This window comes from Carlito syrichta, unplaced genomic scaffold, assembly GCF_000164805.1.
Source record: "Carlito syrichta isolate Samal-C Ts95f unplaced genomic scaffold, Tarsius_syrichta-2.0.1 Scaffold307137, whole genome shotgun sequence".
NCBI lineage: Eukaryota > Metazoa > Chordata > Mammalia > Primates > Tarsiidae > Carlito > Carlito syrichta.
This window is the reverse complement of record NW_007251233.1, coordinates 125618-150281: the sequence shown is the minus strand read 5'-3', so window position 1 is coordinate 150281 and position 24664 is coordinate 125618. Positions and strand designations below refer to the sequence as shown.

Genomic DNA, 24664 nt, shown 5'->3' with positions numbered 1-24664 from the left:
TTCCGGCCACCGCAGCCTCGACCTGCTGGGCTCCGGCAATCCTTCCACCTCAGCCTTCCAAGTCGCTGGAACTACAGGCGTGCACTACCACGCCTGGCTAGTTTTTTTTTATTTATTGTAGAGATGAGGTCTCACCAAGTTGCCCAGGCGGTCTCGAACCCACGGGCTCAGGCAATCCACTCACCTCAGCCTCCCAAAGCGCGGGATTACAGGCTGAGCCACTAAGCCCAGCTCAAATGATATTTTAAACCAAAATTGAAAGCAGTTGTCTTTGACTTTTCCGTTTCATAGGTCAGTAAATTACCAAATTTAAGAAAGTAATCTATAGATCTAATGCAGTGTCAAGTGTGTTTTTCTGCTAGTACCAACTGACAGGCATATCACTTGTTGATTACAATCCCTGTGTAATAGACTTCCCATTGCACATCTTTAGTTGTGCGATTGTGTTTTATAGCTGAAAGACGTCCTATATGAGCATCATTTTGCAGTTGAGAAAACAGGTTCATCACCACTTTAAGCAAGGTTGCACCAAAAGCAGTTCAGATTAGAACCAAGTCTCTCTTTTTAGTTTAACTTTCTTGTTGTTACAGGATGTTGCTGTATGTGACCTTGACACTTAAAAATTGCTTTTCTTACATTTGGGTACTTTTAAAGCTTTTCACAGTCAAGTAAGGAGCGCTTTGAATTTAAGAAAACAGTATGATGTAGTAGAAAAAGTACTGCCCTTCCCAGAAATCTGAAGACCTAAGTGCAACTTCAAACGCAACTCCAAGGGCTGGCAACTCTAAGATGAACTGAATCATTATTTTGTGGAACATTTCTCCTCTGTGAGATCTTTGATGCCTCTTCCAGTTTTAACATCCTCTTAGCCAAAGCCAAACTGCAGTATATATGATCTAGTCTTCAGGGTATCAGTACAACTAACCAATGATTAAATATGCCAGGATTTCCCAGATAAAGTGACCTAGCTCCTTTGTGGTCCCACATAACATGTGCAGCACTTTACCTATTTTTACCCTGGAAAGTGTGCTTCTTTAGGACAGTGACAGTGTCCATTAACTATGATATTCTCAATAACTATTATAGATGAAGCACTCAATAAATCTTTTTTTTAGTAGCTGGGCGTGGTGGCTCACGCCTGTAATCCCAGCACTTTGGGAGGCAGAGGAGAGAGGATTACCTGATCCCTGGGACCAAGACTAACCTGGGCAACTTGGTGAGACCTCATCTCCACAAGCAAACAAGTTAGCCGGTCAAGATGGTATGCACCTGTAGTGCCAACTACTTGGAAGACTGAGGCAGAAGAATCTCCTGAGCCCAGCAGGTCAAGGCTGCAGTAGCTGTGAGCAAGCCACTGCACTCCAACCTGGATGACAGAGTGAGACTCTGACTCAAAAACATTTTTTAATTGTTTAATGAGTGACCATCTCTTTTGAAGATCTGCTGTTGCTTTGAGCTTTCTCTATTTGCATTTTTTAGTAGAAGAAAATAATAGTATTTTAAAACAGTTTTCATTTGAGTGCTTGATACCTTAGTTGCTATGTGTATAGTCTTCATTTAATTATAAAGATTGTAAAAATCATGACCACCTTCCTTTCTCAGTAACTCATTTGCATTTTATTTTATCAATAACATGTAGTAGAAATTCTGCGTAGTATAATGCCTCTTTAACTCTTTCCTTATTATAAAACATCAGTTCTTTAGGGTGAGGGACCGATATTTAAAACCCGGTCCCATTTGTAAATTTAATGTACAAGAGTTTATAATAATGATTGTATCCTTTATTTCTCTAGTTATAATCGCTGGTTATGTCAAGCAAGATCTGAGGATCTGTCTGATATTGCTTCTCTAAAAGCCTTATACCAAACAGGTGAGCTTAAGGATATGGTAACTTACTCTTTTACTGAGGAGCCTACCCAGCATGCTATTTGAGACTTCATTTTTCTCTGATTTTGTTCATTCTATCTGTGAATAAAATAGTTTGATATTAATGCAGATCATTTTTGCCCATCATCAAGATCTTAAAAATAACATTTCAACCTATAAAATTTTCAGTATATAGTTCTACGTTGAACAACTTCATTTCTTCTTAATGTCCTTTTGAAAATTTTTTCTTCTAAAAGTACCATATACTTGCTATTGCAAGATTCTAACCTTACATAAATATATAATGGAGACAGTGAAAGTTCCTATATTCTCATACTTTCTCTGTTCTATTTATTATTCAGACACTACTTTTTAAAACAGTTCAGTAATTTTCAGATTTGAGGTTTTAGTTTTCAAATTTAGTTTTTCCTGGCTCACTGATAATATTAAAAGTTGTGAACTTAAACAAAAAGCTATTTTTAAGAAGATCTTTGGGTCCCTGGTTTAAAATCTTTAAGAGGTCTTAAAAGTCAAGACAGTGATCAAAACCTCATGTAGCTTTAAAAAGCAAATGTTGTTTTCTTCACAGTAAAAAAAAAATTAAGCTGAAATTTGAGAAACTTAAACTTCCTGGTTGTCAGTCTTTTAAATTAACATGGAATATTTTTATAAAATCAGAGGCCAGGACAAATAATATTCTTGGGATAAAATTTCTGGGTATTGATTACATTTCCTGTTTGTAGGTGTTGATAACTGTGGTCGCACCGTGATGGTGGTAGTTGGAAGAAACATTCCTGTAACATTAATAGATATGGACAAGGTAAGCCATAAAGAAGCTCAGTTTTGCGTATAGTGTTGATTTTAAAAAATAAGTAGGATATGAATTTGGAATTGATACTTACAACATGAGATGAGGCTTAATTGTGGGTATTTTTGACAGAGAAACAGACCTGGTACTGTGAGTGGGTATATATCATTTTAGTCAAGTTAGAGGTTTGGTTTTTCTCTAGCAAAGAAACAAAAATCTGATAATGCCGTAATATGATCTCCAAAAACACAGCTGCTTTGTTTTATATATGATGTAACTAGCAAGTGTTTGGTTGGACTCATTCTGTATTATAATTGTACAACCAAATTCTGTCTTTTTTGGAAAAGAAATATTAATGCTTGAATATCTGTCAGAAGAGAAGAAATCAGAGATGTGGTTTACCCAAGGTAACGCAATTCCATAATCCCTTCAGTTGGAGGCAAAGGACAGAAATAGATGATTCCTAAAAGAAAAAATTATTATAACTGGAAAATAGAAATAAGAAAATATTCAACCTCATGGGTAGTCCCAAAAAAGTGAATTAGAATGAGATATCTTTTTTAACTTTCAAAACTAGTAAGAACACTTAAGTAATAATCTTGTTGCCAAAGATGAAACTATAAAAGTGATCCCACCAATTGACCATTCTGTTCCTTAAAATTATACCAAGGAAATAATCCAATATATGGAAGTAACTGTAGGCTCTGAAAAAAGTACTTAAAAATGCAAAATTACACAAAATTTTAAGATAAAAAAAGTTGTATAAAAGCATTAATTGCTTCCAACTAAGCCCTCAGACTCTTGGTCACTAGTATTTGGGTAAAAAAATTGTGAAAGCCGGGCTCGGTGGCTCAGCCTGTAATCCCGCGCCTTTGGGAGGCTGAGGTGAGTGGATTGCCTGAGCCCATGGGTTCGAGACCCGCCTGGGCAGCGAGACCTCATCTCTACAATTAATCAAAAAATCAGCCGGGTGTGGTAGCGCATGCCTGTAGTTCCAGCTACTCGGAAGGCTGAGGCGGAAGGATTGCCGGAGCCCAGCAGGTCGAGGCTGCGGTGGCTGGGAGCGGCCACTGCACTCCAGTCTGGGCGACAGAGTGAGACTCCAACTCAAAAAAAAAAAAAAGAAATTGTGAAAGCACTGAACCTGGTGTGTTATTCACAGGGTTATTGGTGACAAAAAGCTATAACTTAAATTCCTAACATAATTATTAATTCCTAACGGATAATTACAAATGGAATGTTCTATGACCCCTAAAAATTATGATTATAGAAGCAAGTATTATAGAGAAATGTTTACAGTATAATATCAGTAGGAGAAAAAGTGATGCATTAAATTGTATTTACACTAACCTTAATTAGGTTTTTTTGTTTTTAAGCACAAAAATGAAGTACATATCTTAAAGGAATTTCATGATTTTGAAGAGAATCATGAAATCTTTTAAACATTTTTCTGTCATGTGACTATGCCTTTTTATAATGAACACTATAAAAATTTAAGTTAAGATAGGGAATTTAAAGCCAAAAAGGAGTATCCTAATTGCCCTGGGGTAAGATTGGAGAGTGGACAGAAAGAGGATAAAGAAACAATCTGGTAAGAGGAGGAGAAATAATAATAAATAAGAAGAAGAAAGAATAATAAAAATTTGCACACAGAAGAAAAACTGAACTGATGAAAATTACACTATCAGTAAGTTTCTCTTTGTGACCATTTGTTTTGTGGACTTAATTTTCAGTGTGATATTCATTCCCATCATCAATAATGTGATCGGTACCAATAAAAACACAAATTCCTGCATTTGATTTTGATATGTACTTGGGTGAGGTTCTGCAGATTCATGATGTATCATTTCATATAAAATATTGAGATAGTTAATAATTATTGTGACCAAACCAGGTAGCACCTGGAAGGATGATGTGTTTTCGTAATGCTCTCCTCTGTCTGCGCTGATAGCAGTTGGATCCTAATGCATGTTAATCCAACCATGTTAATGCCAAGGACTCATCTGAGAAAAAATTGGAAAACAGCCTGTTTTATAGTAATCCTTCAGTTACCTCTTAGCTTCCTCTTTGTAATTGTTTACAGCTAAACCTCTGGGTCATACTGGCCCTGCCCATGTTGTATCTTTTGTTTCAGTGTTTCTCTTAAATTTCATAGTTCTTGTAATCGAACATTTCTTAACCACTTTGGGTCACATTGAACGTGAGTCTTTCAGAGCTCTAGAAATGCTTTCCAGCCTACTGCCTGACTAAGCCCATTTTCAGGGTCCTTTTTCAGAATGGCATTAAAGATCTAACAGAATTAGCTCTGAAAGTGAGCCGTGTAAGGCATCACTCATTATATCCTTTATAGTGGTTCTTGGGTACATGTGGACCCTAAGTCTATATCTGAGTACAGACTGCAGAGACTTTGAACAGATTCAAGCAGAAACTTCAAGAATGATTAAGTCTAGAAATTCTGTTTCTGACAATTTTGATATCATTAGCAAAATTTAGGGAAAACCTGGTAGTTTATCCAAGAACTCCTTCCAGTATATGAAGAACTTTTAGAGGACAGTGACTGCTTGTTCTCTTCTATCACTTAGAGCAAGAGAAAAGGGTTACACTGTAGCACTTGTGTGAGTTATTAAAAACCAAGATGATTCCTTCTGCTGAAGATCTCTGGAAAGAAAATAAATACTCATCAATCTGAGATGTCCATCTGCAATCCCTGGGACATTGATTAGATTAATTTTCTGGGGTTTTTCCTTTCTGTTGGCTTCTGCAAAATAGACTGCTGTGCAAAATGATCGTTCTCTTTATTCCTGTTTTTCTTTTAGGCTCTTTTATATTTTATCCATGTAATGGATCACATTGCTGTGAAGGAATATGTATTAGTATATTTTCACACACTGACCAGCGAATACAATCACCTGGACTCTGACTTCCTGAAGAAACTCTACGATGTTGTTGATGTCAAGTTAGTTATTTTTGCAAATTATGAAGAAGAAGTAGTTTCTTTCTTGCCTAATATTAAGCAGTAGAAAACATCACTTTGTGTTTGTAATATGGTATTTCATACAACAAAGATTCTTACCATATGTACATTAGATATTTTAATCATAGGAGGCCCTCCTTAACTCAAACTTATTTTGCATTAAAGTAAATTAGTATGTAAATCTTTTCTCATTTTTAAACACCTTGGAAAAGATTTGGGGTCATTACCCATCTTTGTGTATCAAATAATAAAAATACTACCTTCTGTTTATATGGCATGTTACACTTATTAAAACACATATGTAAACATTATTTAATTTGATACAGTAACCCATAAGTGTGTTAAGAGGAGCACTATCTACATTTGCAAAATAGAGAATATTGACATTCTGGAAAGTGAATTATTTTTCCCCAAAGTCTTACAAATGTAAAATTTGATCTTGAACCCAAGCTACTAACTTAGAGCTAGAAAAATGACCGGGTGTGGGTGGCTCATGCCTGTAATCCCAGCACTTTGTGATGATGCTGAAGGATTGCTTGAGACTAGCCTGGGCAACATAGTGAGACCTCATCTCTACAAAAAATCAAAAAATTAGCTGTCATAGTGCCTGCCTGCAGTCCTAGCTACTTGGGAGACTGAGCAGAAGGATCGCCTGAGCCCAAGAGTTTAAGGCTACTGTGTCATGATGGTGCCACTGCACTCCAACCTTAGCAAACTCAAAAGAAAATTATTTTCATTATACCATGCCTGCCTTGAAATGATCATATAACTTTTAACCAGAAAATAGTATACCCCACAACAGCAAAGATTAAATATAATGCTTTAAATTTTTTCTCTGTAATATTGTTCCTAAGTAAAAATGGCACACTGCCCTCCTCCTGTTAGTTGTTTTGTAATGTAGCATCAGTATCGGTATCTTTATGAATGTATTGAGAAGCCCTTTTTTTTTTTTTTGGCTGGTCTCGAACCCCTGGGCTCAAGCAGTCCTCCCGCTTCAGCCACCCAAAGTGCTGGTATTACAGACATGAACCACCGCACCCGGCCAAGAAACCCATTTTACAAGTAGAATATAAAGAAGGCAAATTTCTCTAAATTTCCAACTGTCTCATTCTTCCCATAAATCTTACCTTAATTAGAACTTTTAAAGCTTCCATTACCCAGTAGACACCTTTTTAGCTTGCTGTGAATGTGGGTTATATATGTTTAAAGAAATTTCATTCCACTGCGGTTCTCTTCTACCACTAACCAGTTCTTTAACTTAGAACTGGCCTTAACTGTGAAATAAAGTTTGTACGATTTCTCTGAAGTTCTTTAAAATTAACCTCATATGACCCAATGATGATTACTGAACTGTTGGAAAAAACCTCAGACACACCTAAAGAGAGTGGATACAGTGGTAGATAAGAGTATGATTCTGGAACCATATGCCTGGGCTGAATTCCTGGCTCTACCACTTGATATCTGGGTGACTTTAGAGGGACTGAAATACGAGGGGAGACCTCAAAAACTGTGGAATTATTTTTTGGAGGACAGGCACCTTGTAGTACAGGCTTTCCCCACCTCATGTCGTGACAGGCTGCTTTCAGCTTCAGTGAATTTTTTTTTTTGAAGATTCTTTCAACGTGTTTACCCATTTCGTGATGGGTGATATACACGCACACCTGCCCATACTGCACTGAGTGTTCAGCAGTTTTTGGCCAAAAATGGTATGACCCCCATGCCCCATTCTCCCTGTTCACTTGATCTCACCCCAGGTGACCCTTTTTTGTTTCCCTGGGTGAAAAATGTCCTCAAAAGGAAACATTTGCCATGTGGAAGAGATGAAACAAAAAACAGCACTAAAAAGGCATGAAAACTGACAAGTTCAAAAACTTTTGAGCGGTGGAAAAAGCATCTTAATTGGTATATTGCATCAAACAGGGAGTACTTTGAAGGTGACTGAAGTTTAAACATGTAAGAATAAATACTCAATTTTTTATAAACAAATTCAGTTTTGGGGGGTCTTCCTGGTAGAAGCAGTAAAAGCATGGAATTCACAGAATTGTAAAAAAAAAAAGGAGAAATTGTACAAAGTAGAATGCCTTTGTACAATTTCTGGAACATAGTAAGCTCTATTGTTGTAAAATGATTATTCAAACTTTTAGTTTCTAATTTTTGCTGTAGTTTTAAATGGTTTTACTGTTGTTTAATTCATACATCTGATCCCAGAGATTCTAGCACCATATAAAAAAAGACACAATTAATTTATTAATGTGAATTGACTTAACTTTATCCTATGTGTAGGTGACTATCTCAGCTGACAGAAACCCTTAATATCTCATAAAAACAGATACTTTAAATAACCTAAAATTTATTATGTAAATTATAGCTGCCTTAAAAGTTTTTTTCCCCCTCTATAAATATATATATACTCAAGCCGAGTTAATTGTCTGTAATGGTGACTGATATTAGCCATCCCTTATACTGACCCTTTCTCTATTTTGTTTTTGAATCAGGTACAAGAGGAATTTGAAGGCTGTTTATTTTGTTCATCCAACTTTTCGTTCAAAGGTATTTTTCTCTTTTGGCTAAATCTAATTTAAGTGCAGTGCATGCCCAGAACATTAAGATCTATTTCCGCATCTTAATTGTTGCTATCACCATTGTGACTGCTGATTTCTTCTTTGCCCTTCCTTTTTAAATATCTTGAGTTGTGGTCCTAGCGTTTTGGTTGTATGTGACTGCAGTGTCTTTGTGGCAGCCCTCAGAAGCTGTTGATATCTCTGTCCTTGCCTCTCCATGCTCTGTGCTCATCTGGGCTTTGCTCGGGTGCTGGTGCAGAACCTACTTTCCCTCTTCTGCTTGTGACTAGCTCCTGCTTATCGTCTGGGTCTCAGCTTGACAACTACTTTCCACAGAAAACCTTCCCTGGCCAGTCTTGCGGCCAGTAGGTATTTCTGTATTGCACCCGTTATGATTCTGTGGTCTTCTATCGTTGTTATGTTTTTATTCTGATTTCTTATTTAATTTTCTGCCTTATATGTTAGCTGCAAGATCTGTGAGGGCTAAAATATAGCTATCTCACTCACAATGACATCTCTAGTACCTAATCCCACATGACTTCAAGGCATCTACTTTTTCGGTCCTTTTACTTTTCTCAAAATGTCATCTTTCTTGCCTTTATTTTCTTACATATCCAGTCTAAAACCCACATTCCATCACTTTAGCCACTATTGTCAATGCCTAAATTAACCTGTGACCTCTAACCCTTTCATCACGCCTGCCCATCAAAACCTAAACTTGATATAATCCGTTGCTCCACTGGCTTCATCCTATAACTGCTTTGCTGAGCACTGATGAAAAAAGTCATAGAGACGTGAGGATTTGGAATCCTCTGCAGACTCATGGAGCTTTCACTGCTAGAGGTCCTTTGTGTCACTGGACAGTGTCCAGCAAGGCTCTCTACAAGCCCTGTCCTACCAGCTCCCCCTTACTTACTCCCACCTGTGCTCTAGATCCCATAGTAATAACGTTAACTAAAATTTTCTGAGCACTTACGATGTGCCAGCTTTTTGTGCATGATCTTACTTCAGCCTTAGCAGATGGTAGTACTTGCAGAGTAGATAGTAGTAGTAGTCCCATTTTGCAGGTAAGGGAATTGGTGCTTAGAGAGATTAAAGAAACAAGGTAACCAACAGTAGCAAAAGCTGGATTTGAACTTAGGTATTGTAATCCCAGAGCCTATGCTCTTAACTATAAAGTGTGTTTCCATTTCCTCAGGAGTGTCTTTCTCCCCCCCCACTTTGATGAGTTCAAATTTAAACATGCTAAGATAGCTGCCTCTCTCTCTCTTTAACTTTAAACATGCTAAGACATCTCCTTTTCAACTTTACAAAATTTACAACCAAGTTTGATATCATCTATGTTCTATGTTCACCGTCCCCATTTCTCAAACACCTTCCATTACTCCAGTCTGGTTTTGATTCTGCCTCTGCCAGCTGAAGCTGTTCACACCCAAATCACCAATAATCTGCATCACTAAATCTAATAGACAGTTTTGTGTCTGTATTGTCTGCTTTCTCTGCAGCCTTCAACACAGTGGTCATTTCTTCCTTGACACACTTTGTCTTACCTTCTTTGAAACGTCCTACAGTGCGATGAACTGTCCGTAATGTTAACTGCCGTCATCATCATCGTTCCTAGACTCTGAACGTCAATACAGTACTGCTGGTTAGGTGTCTTCATTTAGATGTCTTACGGGACATGAGGAGGAGCTACGCATGTCCTCCTCCTCCCCTTGTTCCCAAACTGCTTTTTGTCCTCCCTGTCTTAGCAAGTGGGATGACTGGCTACCCAGGTGTCTAAGTCAGAAGCCAGAGTCACTCCTGGGCACTTTCGCTACCTCACCTGTGTGCTTACTGTTACCCAGGTCTATGCCTGTCTTTATTCCCACTGTTCTTACTTTATCCCACCGTCATCATTTACCTGAAGTGGCACAGCAACCTCTTAATTAGCTTTCATATTATCCTTCTTCCAGTCTTTTACTGCCCCAAGTACCTTCAGGTATGTGCCATGAAATTTTCTTACAGTGTTACAAAAGAAGCCTATATATACTATGTACTGCAATGCTCCTTTGCAAAAATAAAAACTTCTGGCTGGTAGTGGAGCATGAAGGAAAAGGAAGCATGAGGAACTTTTCTGGGGTGATAAAAGTGTTTCAATGTGTGCATTCCATTGGATGTAAATTTTATAGCAGATAAACTAAATAATAATATTGGCTATCAGTTAAAGGTATAAATGCTGTATTTGAGAAAACTGTACACATATCTGTAATTCTCTTTTAAATGCAGCAGAAAAGTAAGAAGGATTGATATAGAAATGCACAGATACGTGATTAAGAAAATACAAGGAAAATTCTAATGGTTGTCTGAGTGGTGGCTATACTAATGTTCACTGTAAAATTCTTTCAACTTGAGTGTTTGAACCTTTTCATAAAGTATTTTTTAATGGAAAAAACTAGTTTTTTGATTGTTTGCTATCTCTGTCACAAATTCAAATTTATCAGAACAATGTTCCTTTGTGCCAGATGTATGAAACTATGTAGCCACTATTTGCTAAGATCTAACTTTAGTCCCTCCTTCTCCATAGTAGAAGGTCAATAAATAGCTGTCCTTTTTGGGACATCAGTGGATAGACATAACCAGAAGCTTCAGGGTAAGAGCCATAAGCCTTGGCTGTTAGAGCACTGGAATTGTTTCGAGAAGGAGTCAGTGCAAATGCAGGGTTGGGAAAGAGGCTGAAGACCACAGATATTCAACGTAGAAGTCATTATATTACGGCTTCATTATTCTTTGGTATGGGAAAAATGAGAGAGAATTGAGAGAATAAAACGTATGTGTAAAAAAAAATCACCATTATTTTATATTGAATCAAAACTATAAATGAGTGCTTGTAATTATAATAAGATGAAATCAAGGGATGACAAATAAAACAATCAAATCCCACTGTTCTGATTTCTGTGCCTCTCAGATCTTCTTTGAAGTTTACTAATAGAATGCAGATTAATAGAATTTAAGCCCCCTGTTGAGTCTGGCTCTAGCATATTACTTGAATGCACATGTGTGAACAGACTTTTCCTAGTTTATATTGTTGTGTAATTCTGTGTTCTTGGCTTTGCATTTGAATAATTGAGTTAAAAAATCTCTGGCATTCACAGAATATCTCGATGGTCCTTTTCCAAATGTTTACTTTTCTTGGGTTTTTAATATAGACACTAATCAATGCAAGTTTACGTGTATATTTTTAACTTATAAACAATTAAAATGTAAATCTAAGTTATATAAAACTAAAATGAAAATAAGTAAAGACAGTCCTCATGAGTCTTCCTGGTCAGAAAACTTGTAATTGTATTTCTGTTTCTATCTACTTTGAGTTATTTTCTCCTGCTAACACCTAGAAGATAAAAGAGACATAATGGCAGAAAATGTAACAGAGAACTATGTTTCTCTTTTGAAGATTGTATGCCTGAGATCACTACCTGTTATCAAAAGATGCCCAACTCTGTGAAATATTTAAGAAAGCTTATTCTAATCCTGAACTGTACCCCACATTTTAAAAATAAAATAATTTTTTTTAAATGTTTATTCTGAGCCAAATGTCAATGACCTAGGTCTGTGGCCCTGTCCCAAGAAGTATTGAGAATATGTGCCCACAGTTGTTGAATTGCACCTTGGTTATATACATCTTAGGAATACAGAAGTTACCAAAAAAACCATAAATCAATATATGTGAGGTTTACATTGCTTTGGCCCAGGAAGGCGGGACATCTCCAAGGTGGGGCAGGTCTTCTGTCTTTCTAAGATGTATATAACCAAGGTGCAATTCAACTACTGCGGGCACATGTTCTCAATACCTCTTGGGACAGGGCCACAGACCTAAGTCATTGACATTTGGCTCAGAATAAACATTTTTTAAAAATTATTTTATTTTTAAAATGTGGGGTACAGTTCAGGATTAGAATAAGCTTTCTTAAATATTTTACAGAGTTGGGCATCTTTTGTTAACAGGTAGTGATCTCAGGCATACAATCTTCAAAAGAGAAACATAGTTCTCTGTTACGTTCAAAGATTTCCTCTATCTAAGGAACTTTGAAGTCAGTAAAGGAAATGCTACTATGAGATATGGACATTGAGAGGAAGTTTCTGGCTATGTAGATGAAGCTCATAGGTGGCAGCCCTGGGGATGCTCAGGAAGGAGATTCTATACAGATGCAGATTTCCCCAAGAGATGCTTTACAGGGTCATGAAATTTTTTTTATTTCCTTCTTTGTCTGTTATGTGATACCAGAGTCAGGTTGGAAAGTAACCCATATTATCTAAGGTTAATGAAACCCATCTCCCGGGCCCATTAGTTAGAAATTTGGCAAGAGAGAGAAGAGGTCAGAATTTGGTCCTCAGCATATTGTTTCTTAATTCAGCCTTGTTTCTCTCTCCCTGTGTCACTCTGGTGCAGCACATTCAACAGTCCTGTCACAATGATACCGGGTGGGATTTGGTGTGTTGCTTTGTGAGTTCTTGATTTTAACACAGAAAAGAACTTCAGACTGGATCCAAAGTATAGTTTAAGAGAGAATTTATTAGAAAGAAAAGGGGCACGCTCAAGGAGAGCATGAATGCCTTAAGAGAAAGAGCACGTGCTTGCCTTCGACAAGAAGGTTTATCTACTTTTTACTAAGCAAACCATGAGCTAAGAGAAGAGAGCTGCGGATATCTGGTCTTGGGGTTTTGATTACCATCTCTCAATCCCTTAAGTTCACAAGGAACTTCTAAATTACAGAAGTTAATGTCTAACTAGATTTGAACTTTTCTTAAAACGTCATGTCTGTGTTTTTAAATGACATTACCAAGTTTACTGTGACACATTAATTCACATTAGTAGTATCTTGTCACGACAGGATGTTGTGCTCACAAACTCGGCTCTGTAGAATAGTTAATATACTATCGGGGCGAGCCAAGGTAATTCCCTATTGTTTCTGTGATTTACTACACTGGTAGTTCTACATTCCAACCTGCAACGTGGTCAGGTCTAATATGCTTGATCAGTCAGGTAAAGGTCATATATGGATAAGAAAGGTGTGTGAATACTTACTCTATTTTAATTTAGACCTGTCTAAGAAAACCTACCTAACTACTTCTAAACTATGTTAATTATGCCTTCCTCAACAGAAATATATAATTGAAACAGACCTTGAAAATCACTCAAGTATGACTTTTTCATTTTATAGATGGAGAAATGGAGACCCAGATTGAAGTGCAATTTATTTTTATTGTAGAATGAAGGAATAGTAAGTCACAAACTTCTATTCAACCATTTGTTAACTCAACAAACATTGAGTTCTTTACTTTATGTTGGGTGTTAGTTAGATTCTATGGAGTAAGATAATCTTTGTATTAGGGAGTTTATAGTCTATTTAGAGAATGAAATAATACAATGCAGAATGTTAATTATTGTGCAATAATATGAGTGAACACAGTGTTGTTGAGACACATAGAAGGACATTCCTTTTCTAGCCTTGGGTGGAGGGTGGTCAGAGAAAGCTTCCTCACTGAGGCAAATTCTGATTTGAGCCCTGAAGGGCAAATAGCCAGGCAAAGAATTGTATGAGGACTAAAAGAACAGCACGTGAAAAGACCCTGAGGCAAGAGACAGTGGCACAAAAATTCCCTACATAGTCTCTTCTCTCTATATAACTTTATACCTTTTCCAGGTAGCACAGCTACCTGGTCTCAGATCAGAATTTGTCTCAGTGAAGAAGTTTTCTCTGACCACCATCCACCCAAGGCTAGAAAAGGAATGTCCTTCTGCATGTCCCAACAACACTGTGTTTACTCATATTATTGCACAATAATTAACATTCTGTATTGTATTATCTCATTCTCCATCTCCACAGCTCCTTGCATTTAACAGCTTCTCATATTTCCTTTGGGGCATTCAGTGCGTTTAGCGTGTTTTGTCTTAGGTAATTATTCTTTTGCCCCCTTTTAGAGGAGAGACCATATCACTGTTACCCCGTATCACCTGCAACCCCAGTGCAAAGCTTAACATTCAGTCGGTGTTTGATTCCTTGTACAAATGTATCTACTAACACATTCTCAAGGTTCTTTGTTCTGCCTCCACAATCTGTCTGATTTTCTTAAGCTCTGTCTAGAATCTCTGAAACCTCTGTGGTCTCTTTATAGCTCTTTACAGTGATTATTTGTGGCGCTTCTAATCTTGAATTTTCACTAGTCTAGTTTGCTGGAGTGTGTACCAATGGAGTATGTGTTAAAAACAAGCAAACTGACTTTGGAATGTAATTCAGGAATCATTTCAATTGACTTGATTGGCCCTAGCAAGGCCAAGTGCCTCCTCTGACCCTACTACCTCCTTCCAAGTAAACGTGATATCATGGGAGGGGAGAAGGTACAAAGGATTATATTACTAATTGAGACCTTATATTGGTCACCAGTAGCGTAGCCAGTGTAGAATATAGTGACCCATGCTGTAAAAATCATGTAAAATAGGCCTTATCTTAATTCATTTCTTCTTTGTCACAGACTGGAGAATTCATGACTCTGGCTGTACCTTATAAAACTTTAAGGACTTTTATTCTGTGATTGTCTGCTGGGTACTTGGGAGGTTATAGAAATAAATATAAGTAAGTGAGCTACTAAGAGGTAGGAATAAGTACTATAAGTGAGAGATAAACATTTAAGAATTCAATAGAGGGGATAATCTGTAGCTTTAAAGGAGACATAATGGTGGAAATGACACTTGTATTGAGTCTGGAAGTTTGAATAGGATTCTGATAGAGATAACTTAATTCAGTGTTTTCTGTTATTCTGTGTCTTTTCTCACAAATAAGTATGAAGAAAGCAGGTTACATTAAGGACCTGTAATATGTTAAAAGTTTGGAGCAGCCTTGAAGAACATAATAAGGTACCAAGGAGAAATTAACAAAATGATTGGCATCAGTGGCCAGCACCCAAAGTGGCATGTCTTTCTTCCTCCCTCCCTCCCTCCCTCCCTCTCACTCCGTTGCCCAGGCTGGAGTGCAGTGGCACGCTCACGGCCACCCCAGCCTGGACCGCCTCACCCTTCCAAGTAGCCAGAACTACAGGCACGCACTACTATGCCCAGCTAATTTTTGAGTTATTGTGGAGATGAGGTCTCGCCAAGTTGCCTGGGCTGGTCTCAAACCCTCAGGCTCAGGCAATCCACTTGCTTTGGCCTCCCAAAGTGCTGGGATTATAGGTTGAGCTACCAAACCCAGCAGGTATGCATTTCTGTGTACCCAGGTTATATCCGTTTGAAGTATATTATGCTGGTGTTTTGTAAGTTCATATGCATATGTTACCTTGTCTAAGTAAAATGGGGATAGCAACAATATCATACCTACCTCATAGGATTGTTGGGTAAGCCACTGGTAATCATGGACTAATTTATGATTGCCAATTTAGATAGATGATAATTTGTAAGGTCTAGTCATTGCCTACTTTTTGGATTATTTGTCATCAAGAATTCTCTTTTCTTGGAACCAACAAATTTTGAAGAGCAGCTTTTATAGAAGGATTGCATTGTAAAGTAAAATGAGCAAGGGTGGCTCCACATCTACATATGACTCACTTTGATTTACTTTAGGAAAGAAACCGCATGCCAAGTACCCACTGAAAATATCTAACTCCCAGTATTGGTAACAATTTTCAATGTCATTTTAAAACTTGGGTTTGAAAAATAAAAATAAAAACTGGGGTTTGTGAGATTTAGAGACATTAACTATTTTCAGAGTACCAGAACACCAATCAGTCTGCCAAATAATGGCAGTGGTTTTACTACAACCCACCTGAGAAGCATATGGTTCATCACAACACACTGTACACGTAGCATATACACATATATTGGAAACAAAAGCTTCATGAAACAAAACTCATTACAGCCCATAATAATGGTTATCCTAGTTTCTTCTTTTTTTTAATGTTATTCATAATCAACTAAACTGATCGCACACCTCACTGATGAACTACCAACTGCACTTTGAAAAACGCTGGTTATGTTAAAATTTTGCCACATAGTTTTTGTCTATAAATTTTCAAAATTGAGTTTATATTTCTAACTGTGACAACTTGCCTAAATTATTTTTTCTCTTCTGTTAATCAGGTGTCAACATGGTTTTTTACCACCTTTTCTGTCTCAGGACTGAAGGACAAAATCCACCATATGGACAGCCTCCACCAACTGTTTTCTGCCATATCACCAGAACAGATCGACTTCCCTCCTTTTGTCCTTGAATACGATGCCAGGGTAAGCAGTACCAGAAATTCTTCCTCTCCCAGGATAGTATATTAACTACCCTATAGAGCAGCGCTTGTGAGCACAACATCCTATCGTTATAAGATACTATTAATGTAAATTAACGTGTCGTAGTAAACTTGGTAATGTCATTTAAAGCATCCTTTTGCTGTATTAACTGTAGTAAAAAAAAAAGTTCATCCTAAGAGAAGCATATTCTCCAGGTAGATGTTTCAATGGGAGATTTTTCTACTATGAGTTTGAAGCCAATCCTTATTTGTATTGTCAGTTTTCTACATTTGAGACAAATACCTAACTGCCTGATTTTCTTGATTGAATGCCTTTTTATCTACGTAAACAGAATCAGAAGAATCTATTGGTGTCCACTTTCAGCATTTTTTGTAAATCGGGTACCCTATCTTAGTAATCTACCCTGCTAGAAATTTTATTTTTCTAGAAGTTTGTGTAATGATTTTTTGTTTTTTTTTCTGAAAAGCCATCTGGTCCAGGGCTGTTTTTTGTAGGTAGTGTATAATGTTTTTAGGACCATCAACTAATAATGTTGTTATTACTTACAGATACATCTACAGATCTGTTATTTAAGCACTGACCAAGACTACTCTTGAATTTCATCAGAGTTTTAATCCATTGTGTTACTTCACAATATCACCTTAGTAAAGTTTTTTGTTTTGTTTTTTTTTGAGTTGGGGTTTTACTCTTTTCTGTCACCCAGGTTGGAGTGCAGTGGCACAATCATGGCTCATCACAACTTCAGCCTCCTGGGCTGAGACAACGCTTCCACCTTAGTGCCCTGAGTAGTTGGGACTACAGACACATGCCACCACACCCAGCTAATTTTTTGATTTTTTCGTTAGATGCTGGTCTCAAACTCCTGGACTGAAGCAATTGTCTCACATCAGCCTCCCAAAGTACTGGGATTGCTGGTGTGAAACCATGTGCCTGGCCATTAATTGTTTTTTTAAGTGACATACTTGGCAGAAGCTTATCGAGCTCATTGTTTAACTGTTGCTAATTACATGTCTTTATGCATAAGCCACAGGATAGATTAGAAAGTTATTTTAAGTTTGAAATGAATTGCTATTCCCTAATTATTGTGCAGCATGTATACAGTAAAATAAAAATCCTGCAGCACGTTTTTTCTCTAGCATTTCTCTAACTTTAGTTATGATTTCTTTTCCCCTTATGTAAAGAACAACGTATATAATATGATCTAATGGCTAAAATTTCATGTTTGGCTGTTGCACAAAGAGTATTTGTAATTGGAGCAGCAGGATCATAAATACAAAGATTGCTGAAAATGAAAAAAGAACATTAGTTTGTATTTACTGCAGATTGCCGGAGTAGAAAAATTTTCAATGTCATTTGAAAAGAAACTCATTGTATCATTTTTCTTAATGCTTTAAAAAAAGGATAGCAGGAGATGTGAAAGGCACTGAAAAATACTTTAATACCAGCAATTCGGAATGACAATTCAAAGCTAGTGTCTAGATTTATCATTTGTTTTCTGGGGTAGAAATGTACAAGTTGGATGTTTGGTTAGAAAACCCAAAGGACTGTTTTTTAAGCCAAAGTATTTCCATATATGTAAGGCCTACAAAGCAGCCTTTCATTAAATATTAACTACAGTGCCACCACCCTCAACCACAGTTTTGTTTCTTTGTTTTGTTTGGGTGTTTTTTTTAGTTTTTTGTTGGTTGGTTTGTTTTATAAATACAGGCATAATCATCTGATTAATCTAAATTAAATAGGATGGTTTATAATCTAACACTTGGCTCATTGCATCATCTCTCTGTACCTAAACGCTAACTTTCTAAAACTGGGACATTGAAAAATAAATAAAATTTTTAAAAAAATGAAACTGAGCTATTGAACCAAAGAGAAGGCCAGAGAGATGCATGAAAATGGGGAAGAAACCAGAGTGCGTCTTAGTCCGTTTTTATGTGGCGGTAACTCGTTCCTGGGACGAGGTAATCGCTAAGGAAAGGACATTTATTGGGCTCGTCGTTTCTGCAGGCTGTGTGTGAAGGATGGTGCCAGCAACTGCTTCTGGTGTAGGACTCGGGCTACTTCCACTCACGGCAGGAAGGAGAGTTGGCATGTGCAACCATCACATGGCAAGAGAGGGAAGGGAGGCACCAGGCTCTTTTTAATGGAAATGGCAAAGCAAGAAAATCCCTCGTTACTGTGAGGATCCCAAAGCGCTGTTCGTGAAGCATCTGCCCCCGTGACCCGAATCCCTCTCCCTGAGCCCTACCTGCAACGCTGGGGACCAAGTTGTAGCATGAGTTTTGCAGGGTCACATCTTCAAACCACAGCAGAGGGTACCAGGAGATGCTGCGGAGGGGAAGACAGAGGGCGAGTCACTAGACGCTGGAACTCTGCACGTCGTGCTGCAGGGCTCTGGCTTCGTAGTCACTGGAGCATGCTCTGCAAGGGAGAACTGCTGTTACCCTCCTGTCTAGAGAATAACTGTAGAAGCAGCGTAGGAATGACTGGAGAGCGATAGTCTCGACGGAGCCAGATGAAATCTTTTAGTAAAGCCTGGAGAAGTGAGACTACAGGTAGGGCTGTGGGAGAGACAATAGCAAGGATTTGAAGAGTTGAGAGATATGTAGAAATCGACGTTTCAGGAATAAAATCCGCACTAGGCCACTAGGGATAAAGCAGCCACTAGAGATGAAGCAGAAAGAAAGTGTCTGCTTTGGGAAGCTTGGTGGATGGTGTGGCCATCACCTCAGAGAAGCAATTTGGAGGGAAAGGATTGAGGGATTGGGGGAAGGGATAACGTGGATGGATGGATAATGTGTTTGGTTTGTGACCTATTGGGTCTGAGGTGGAGATGCTAGTAGGTGGTTGGGTGTTACATCGCAAGAAAACATTTTTCTTTGATAGGATGAATTTAAATATGATTGAAGAAATGAGCGTAGAAATGGTTGATGTTATGTTCAATTGTGTCTTTCACATAGTAGGTTATTTATTTAGTGAAGAAGTGAAGTAGTGTTGGCTAATAGCAAGTTTTAGTGGATTTCTGTTTTTCTAGGATTTATGTGACTTGGAGTACCAACAAGTTTTATAGGATTAAAGCAGACCTTTGAAGGTAATTAAAAGATAACTTTTGTTTAGATAACCATGATACTGAGGCCATTTCAGAAAGAGAGCTAGTCAGCGTTCTTAAAAATATAATCAAAACAGAGAATAAACAATTTTACCTGGCAACAGTTCTTTAAATTTCTATGATTGTTTTCAGAAATAGAAAAAATATTTGTTTGGCAGTCTCTTACACAGTGTGATTAATAACTAAAGTTCTGTTTTATGACAATAAGTATTAGACTTACTCTTTAGTTTATCACAATTTAATGTAAATATAAGAAACCTAGAAAAATGTGGTAGCGGAATAGAATAGAGAGCTCAGAGACAGATAATGAACTATTTCTTTTCAGAGGAACTTCAGAATAGATTTATCTTCTGGGCATGTTTTTACATAGTTTCCATGCATATCGAATATGCAGGATTGGTTAGTGAAGTAGATTTTAACTGGGATTTCTAAAATGCAAAAAAAAATGTACATTTTTGTTATTTTTTTTCAAGTTTTCAGAAATGTAGCCAATCCTAAGATTTGTTTCTACCTAGTATTTTTTTTTTTAATTTTTTGATACCTTGTCAGGTTTATAATCAGAAAGTAAGTTCTCCTAGATATTTTCTTGTTTTTCTGTCTATGGCTCCAGGATTAATTCCTGCTTCAGAACATCTGCTCTGAAAAATGACAGAGCACCTGATTTATTTAGTCTCTCAATTAATATTTGCCTACTGTGTTCAAGACCAGGTAGGTTTAATGCTCCATAATAACAATAATCTAAACATAACATGATGCAGTGCTGTTTTCATCCTATTTATCATTCTTTATTCCTAACTATTGTCTTACACTAATGCTAAGAATTTTCTGTTACGGAAAAACAAATTCTTTGTCAAATAAATACTTTCCTTAAAAATAAGAAACCTATCTTGAGTCTCATAAATCTAACCGAGGCTCCTTCTGCCATAAAGTTAACTGTCTTCCTTTTTTATTAAGATAAAATTTGATATAAGATCTCAAATATATGATAATTTTATATGATAAAATTAACCAAAGTGTGAGCTAAAAAACTTCCCCTTACACTGATTTTTTGCTTTTTACATTTTACATTAAAGTCTGGCATTTAATTCCCCGTCTTGTTCTTGAACTAAATTCCCTGAGAACTATAATTGTTACAAGCCTTGCCACTCAGGCATGTCCTGAAGAAGACTCATTTTTGCCAAAATAGTTATAGTTATTAAATTCCTCTGTGATGATTTTTTGTTTGTTTGTTTCATAACTCTGTATTAAGATTTGGCACACAGTAAGACAACACAGTCTAACAAAAAAGAATCTGTGTGTGAGATTCAAATGGATTTGGATTTAAAGTCAGGCTTTGCTGGTTACTAACTAGGTAATCTTAGGTTAATTATGCAGTCTGTGTGATCTTCCTTCACCTTTTTTGTAAATGAGAATGTTACCTACTTCGTGACTTTATGGGTACTGTTCTTAAAAAACATTGTCATCCTGCGTGTCTTGGCCTACTTTACACCGACTCTGACTGTGGGACTGCCTAACGGCTGAGGGGCCTATTCAGGGCCAGATACGTGCTAGGCCTTTTATCAACACCACCTCGTTGACTATGGACTCCTTCTTGCACATTTCCAGTTAGTTGGGTCCTGTTACTTAATGTTCTTGTCTTTTTATGTTTCTACAGGAAAATGGGCCTTACTACACTTCATATCCCCCATCACCAGACTTGTGACCTGCTGTCTTTCAGTTCTTCTTGATTCCAAGGATGCCACTTCCTCCATGAATCGCTGCCTATTGAAGTGATATTCATTTTTGCTGTACAGATCCAGAGAGCCTTTTTCCCCACCTCTCTGGTATTTTTTTATTGACTGTATATTTTCTGGCACATAAGCAATCTGAAAATGGTGGGCCATTCTGAACTGCACACATTTTAAATTTGTATATTTGTATCAAATGGAATTGTTCGTTTTTAGATTGTTGTTCATAGAAATTGGGGAACAACTTTTTAGTACCTTCAGTTTCCTGAAAGACACTGAATTCTGCATTAGACAAGCCGCCCCTGTTTGCTCACGTCATCTCTTTAACATTGCACGCTTCCTTTGTGAACTTAGGAATTTCTCGAAAAATACAGAACCCATGTCTGCTGACCGGATGCATCGTTTGCATCAGATCCTGATATTAGTATCATTTACATTTTATACAGATAATTTGGTTATGATAAAAGAGTATTGCTTGGGACCAAGAATGTGGAAATGAATCTAATTAAAAACTATCAAAATCATTGGCAAAATATAGGACTTAGAATTCTAATGTACAAGATAAGCTTTAAAGACTTAAGGTTTCTTAAATTATATGATTCGTTAAGATTGCAACAGTTCTGATCTCAACTGTGGGGAAACAAAAAGACTGTAACTTCAGCCTTTTTCCTATAATCATGGGTGGTTTCGTCTCCTTTTCTAAAAGGACTGCATGTACTAGTACTTTTCAATGAAGCACATCTCCAAGACTATCAGTGAGCCTTTAGAGAATGTGCGATTTTCTCAGCATTATGAATGATTTTGTTTGGCGCTTACCAAGGACTCTGGCTTTTACGTACCCTCTTACATTTCATAGCAGTGTCTCAAGTTGTCTCCATCAGTGTAGAAGAAGTGTGTCGCAGTGAACAAATCCAGGGACCTGATAATTGGCAAAAGACAACTTTTGCCACTCAGGCTCTATTTGTGCCTTAGCTTGTTTATGAGTAAAAAATTGAATTACGCTCCTACCTCACAGAGGTATCGTGAGGATAACATTCAGAAAGGGCTTTGATGTCTTTGAATGAAAAATGCTAATGGTGTTTGTGTGGTGAGGTGTCTTCAGTTTTTATTTTTTGGAATCAGGTCTCACTCCGTCACCCAGGCTGGAGTGCAGTGGCATGATCACAGCTCACTGCAACTTCGGCCTCCTGAACTCAGGCAATCCTTCTGCCTCACCCTCCTGAGTGGCTGGACTGCAGGCACACGCTCCAAGCCTGGCTAACTTTATTTTTTGTAGAGATGAGATCGCGCTGTGTTGCCTAGGATGGTCTTGAACTCCTAGGTTCAAGCAGTCTTCCCTCCTCGGCCTCCCAAAGTGCTGGGTTTGCAGGTGTAAGCTACCACACCCCACCTTCAGTTAGTTTTTAGCTGTGAATAAATATTTGTGAGGGAATGCTACAAGGCACCCCTCTTGTTCTCGGCACATTTGGAGTGGTTTTTCTCTTTGGGAGCCAAGGCCTGTTGGTGCACAGTCCCGACCCTGAGGACCTGCTTCCTGCTTTGCCCGGAATTTATTCCGGCCTGCTCCTCCCCTAGTGCTGTACTTTTAACGAGAGGCATCTGCTGGCCACTGTAAGTGTTTCTTCCTGAAGTAAGGTCAGACCATTATCGTTTCATACTCTTTTGATGCCTGCACCTACCCGCCTCCCTCCAGCAACTTTCTCACCACACTATGTGCATTGGTAGCCCAGAGGGGATAAGGAGACCCTTTCTGTCCTGTGATGTGCTCTGGACAGATACTTCCAAGAGTCTCATTCACCTTTGCCCAAACTAATTCTTCATTGGAGATAAATATACTTCTCTTAACTTTTGATAGGGAAATCTCCTTATAGTTTTGTTAAATCCATCCCATGTCTCTCATATAAACAAGAAGAAATTTTCCATTTCTTAAATAAGTCTTCTTATCTTTTTGCATGTATTGAACACATGTACTTTGTGTCAGACACCAAAACCACTTGTTCCTTATATATGCTTCTGTGTTAAGGACTTCCTAGTATGTTCCTCAGGTCATCAAGTCCAGGCAGTGTCAGATGTCAGGTGTTAGCTTTTTTTTTAACCTCTTGGGCCTTGAGCCTTCAAAAGTTGAAACTTCATCTTTTGCAGTCACTAGATCATATGTGAGGTATCTTCTTCATTAAAAACAGCTATAAAAAATATGCCAACTTTTCTGTAACGCTATGCTTGGCTACCTCAAATTGGTATCTGGTCTAAACCATTTCCTCTCTAGATAGATAACAGAGACTGCAAGCTACCTGCCATTTGAAAGGAAGCAAATTTATATATACAGTTTTTCACAGGCAGTAGTTTTGAAAGGATGTTCCTTTGCTATATTCATACCAGTACATTAATATTACACAAGCAGGATTTTACATGCTGAGATTTTAGTACAATTGATGTCATGGGTTACAAAGGTGGTATGGAACTAAATACATATCAACTGTATTTTACAACTCAATGGTGACTAAAGAAAGATAAGGACCACTGTCTTCAGTGAAAGTTAGTTTCTCCATGAAACTAAATTTTGTTTGGGACCAAGTTCATGATTTTAAAGTTGTCTAAAGTGTTTTGTAGCGAAATTGTTTCAGTGTACTAAATCCTATAGTGAAACATAGTAACCTTGATACCAAAAAATTAAGTAGTATTCAACATATGTCTGCCTTTGTGAAAAGATTGGATGACCTGAATAAAATATGCCATTTTCAAGGACATAGTAGGTATAAAGGGGCAACTGGTTTGAGATGACCACTAGCATCTGATGTTAATTCAAAGCACCACCAAGCCCTTAATTTAATTAAACTTTGGTCAAGCCAAATGCTAATTGAATTGCTGGAGATACAAGTTACAAAATATTAATTTACTGATTGATTTATACAAGACATAATACGATTTTTAAGATAAGTACGTTCTTGCTTTACCATATATTTGGATTCTCCTTAATTCATCCATATCCACGGCTCAGTCTTGATTAGACTTTTAAGATTGAGTGGTTCATGTTTTAAGGATTTTTTTCTTTAATATATTTTGTTTCATTGGCTGATGCATTATGTTTCCTTTTTCAAAGGATTACATCTACAATATCTTGAGAGTAGAGTATTTTTGGTTTGAAAATGGATGTAGATTTCTGAAGTCTAAAAGGAATAAAATATCTCCTCTTTATAAAGAAGGATAAGTATAGTCCCCCTGATAGAAAATCATAGCTTGCCTGTTTCTTTCTGTTTTCTATTTGCTTAGATACTGTTTAATGAATTCAAATTGTAGGTAATGGTTTAACCTTCATAACAGTCAATAGAAAATTGATAAAATGAAGT

The 24664-nt window shown here is 37.4% G+C and overlaps 1 protein-coding gene across 1 annotated transcript in view; it reads left to right on the top strand.

Annotated features, from left to right (window-relative positions):
* The window catches only part of GDAP2 (ganglioside induced differentiation associated protein 2), a 49150-nt gene extending 27364 nt beyond the window's left edge, over nucleotides 1-21786 (top strand). The window contains exons 8-13 of the mRNA XM_008063914.1: nucleotides 1794-1870; nucleotides 2610-2686; nucleotides 5491-5630; nucleotides 8144-8198; nucleotides 16323-16466; nucleotides 21245-21786. Coding sequence (XP_008062105.1) covers nucleotides 1794-1870; nucleotides 2610-2686; nucleotides 5491-5630; nucleotides 8144-8198; nucleotides 16323-16466; nucleotides 21245-21292 — 541 coding nt within the window. The 3' untranslated portion in view covers nucleotides 21293-21786. The remainder of the gene's footprint in view (nucleotides 1-1793; nucleotides 1871-2609; nucleotides 2687-5490; nucleotides 5631-8143; nucleotides 8199-16322; nucleotides 16467-21244) is intronic.
* The last annotated feature ends 2878 nt before the right edge of the window (nucleotides 21787-24664 follow it).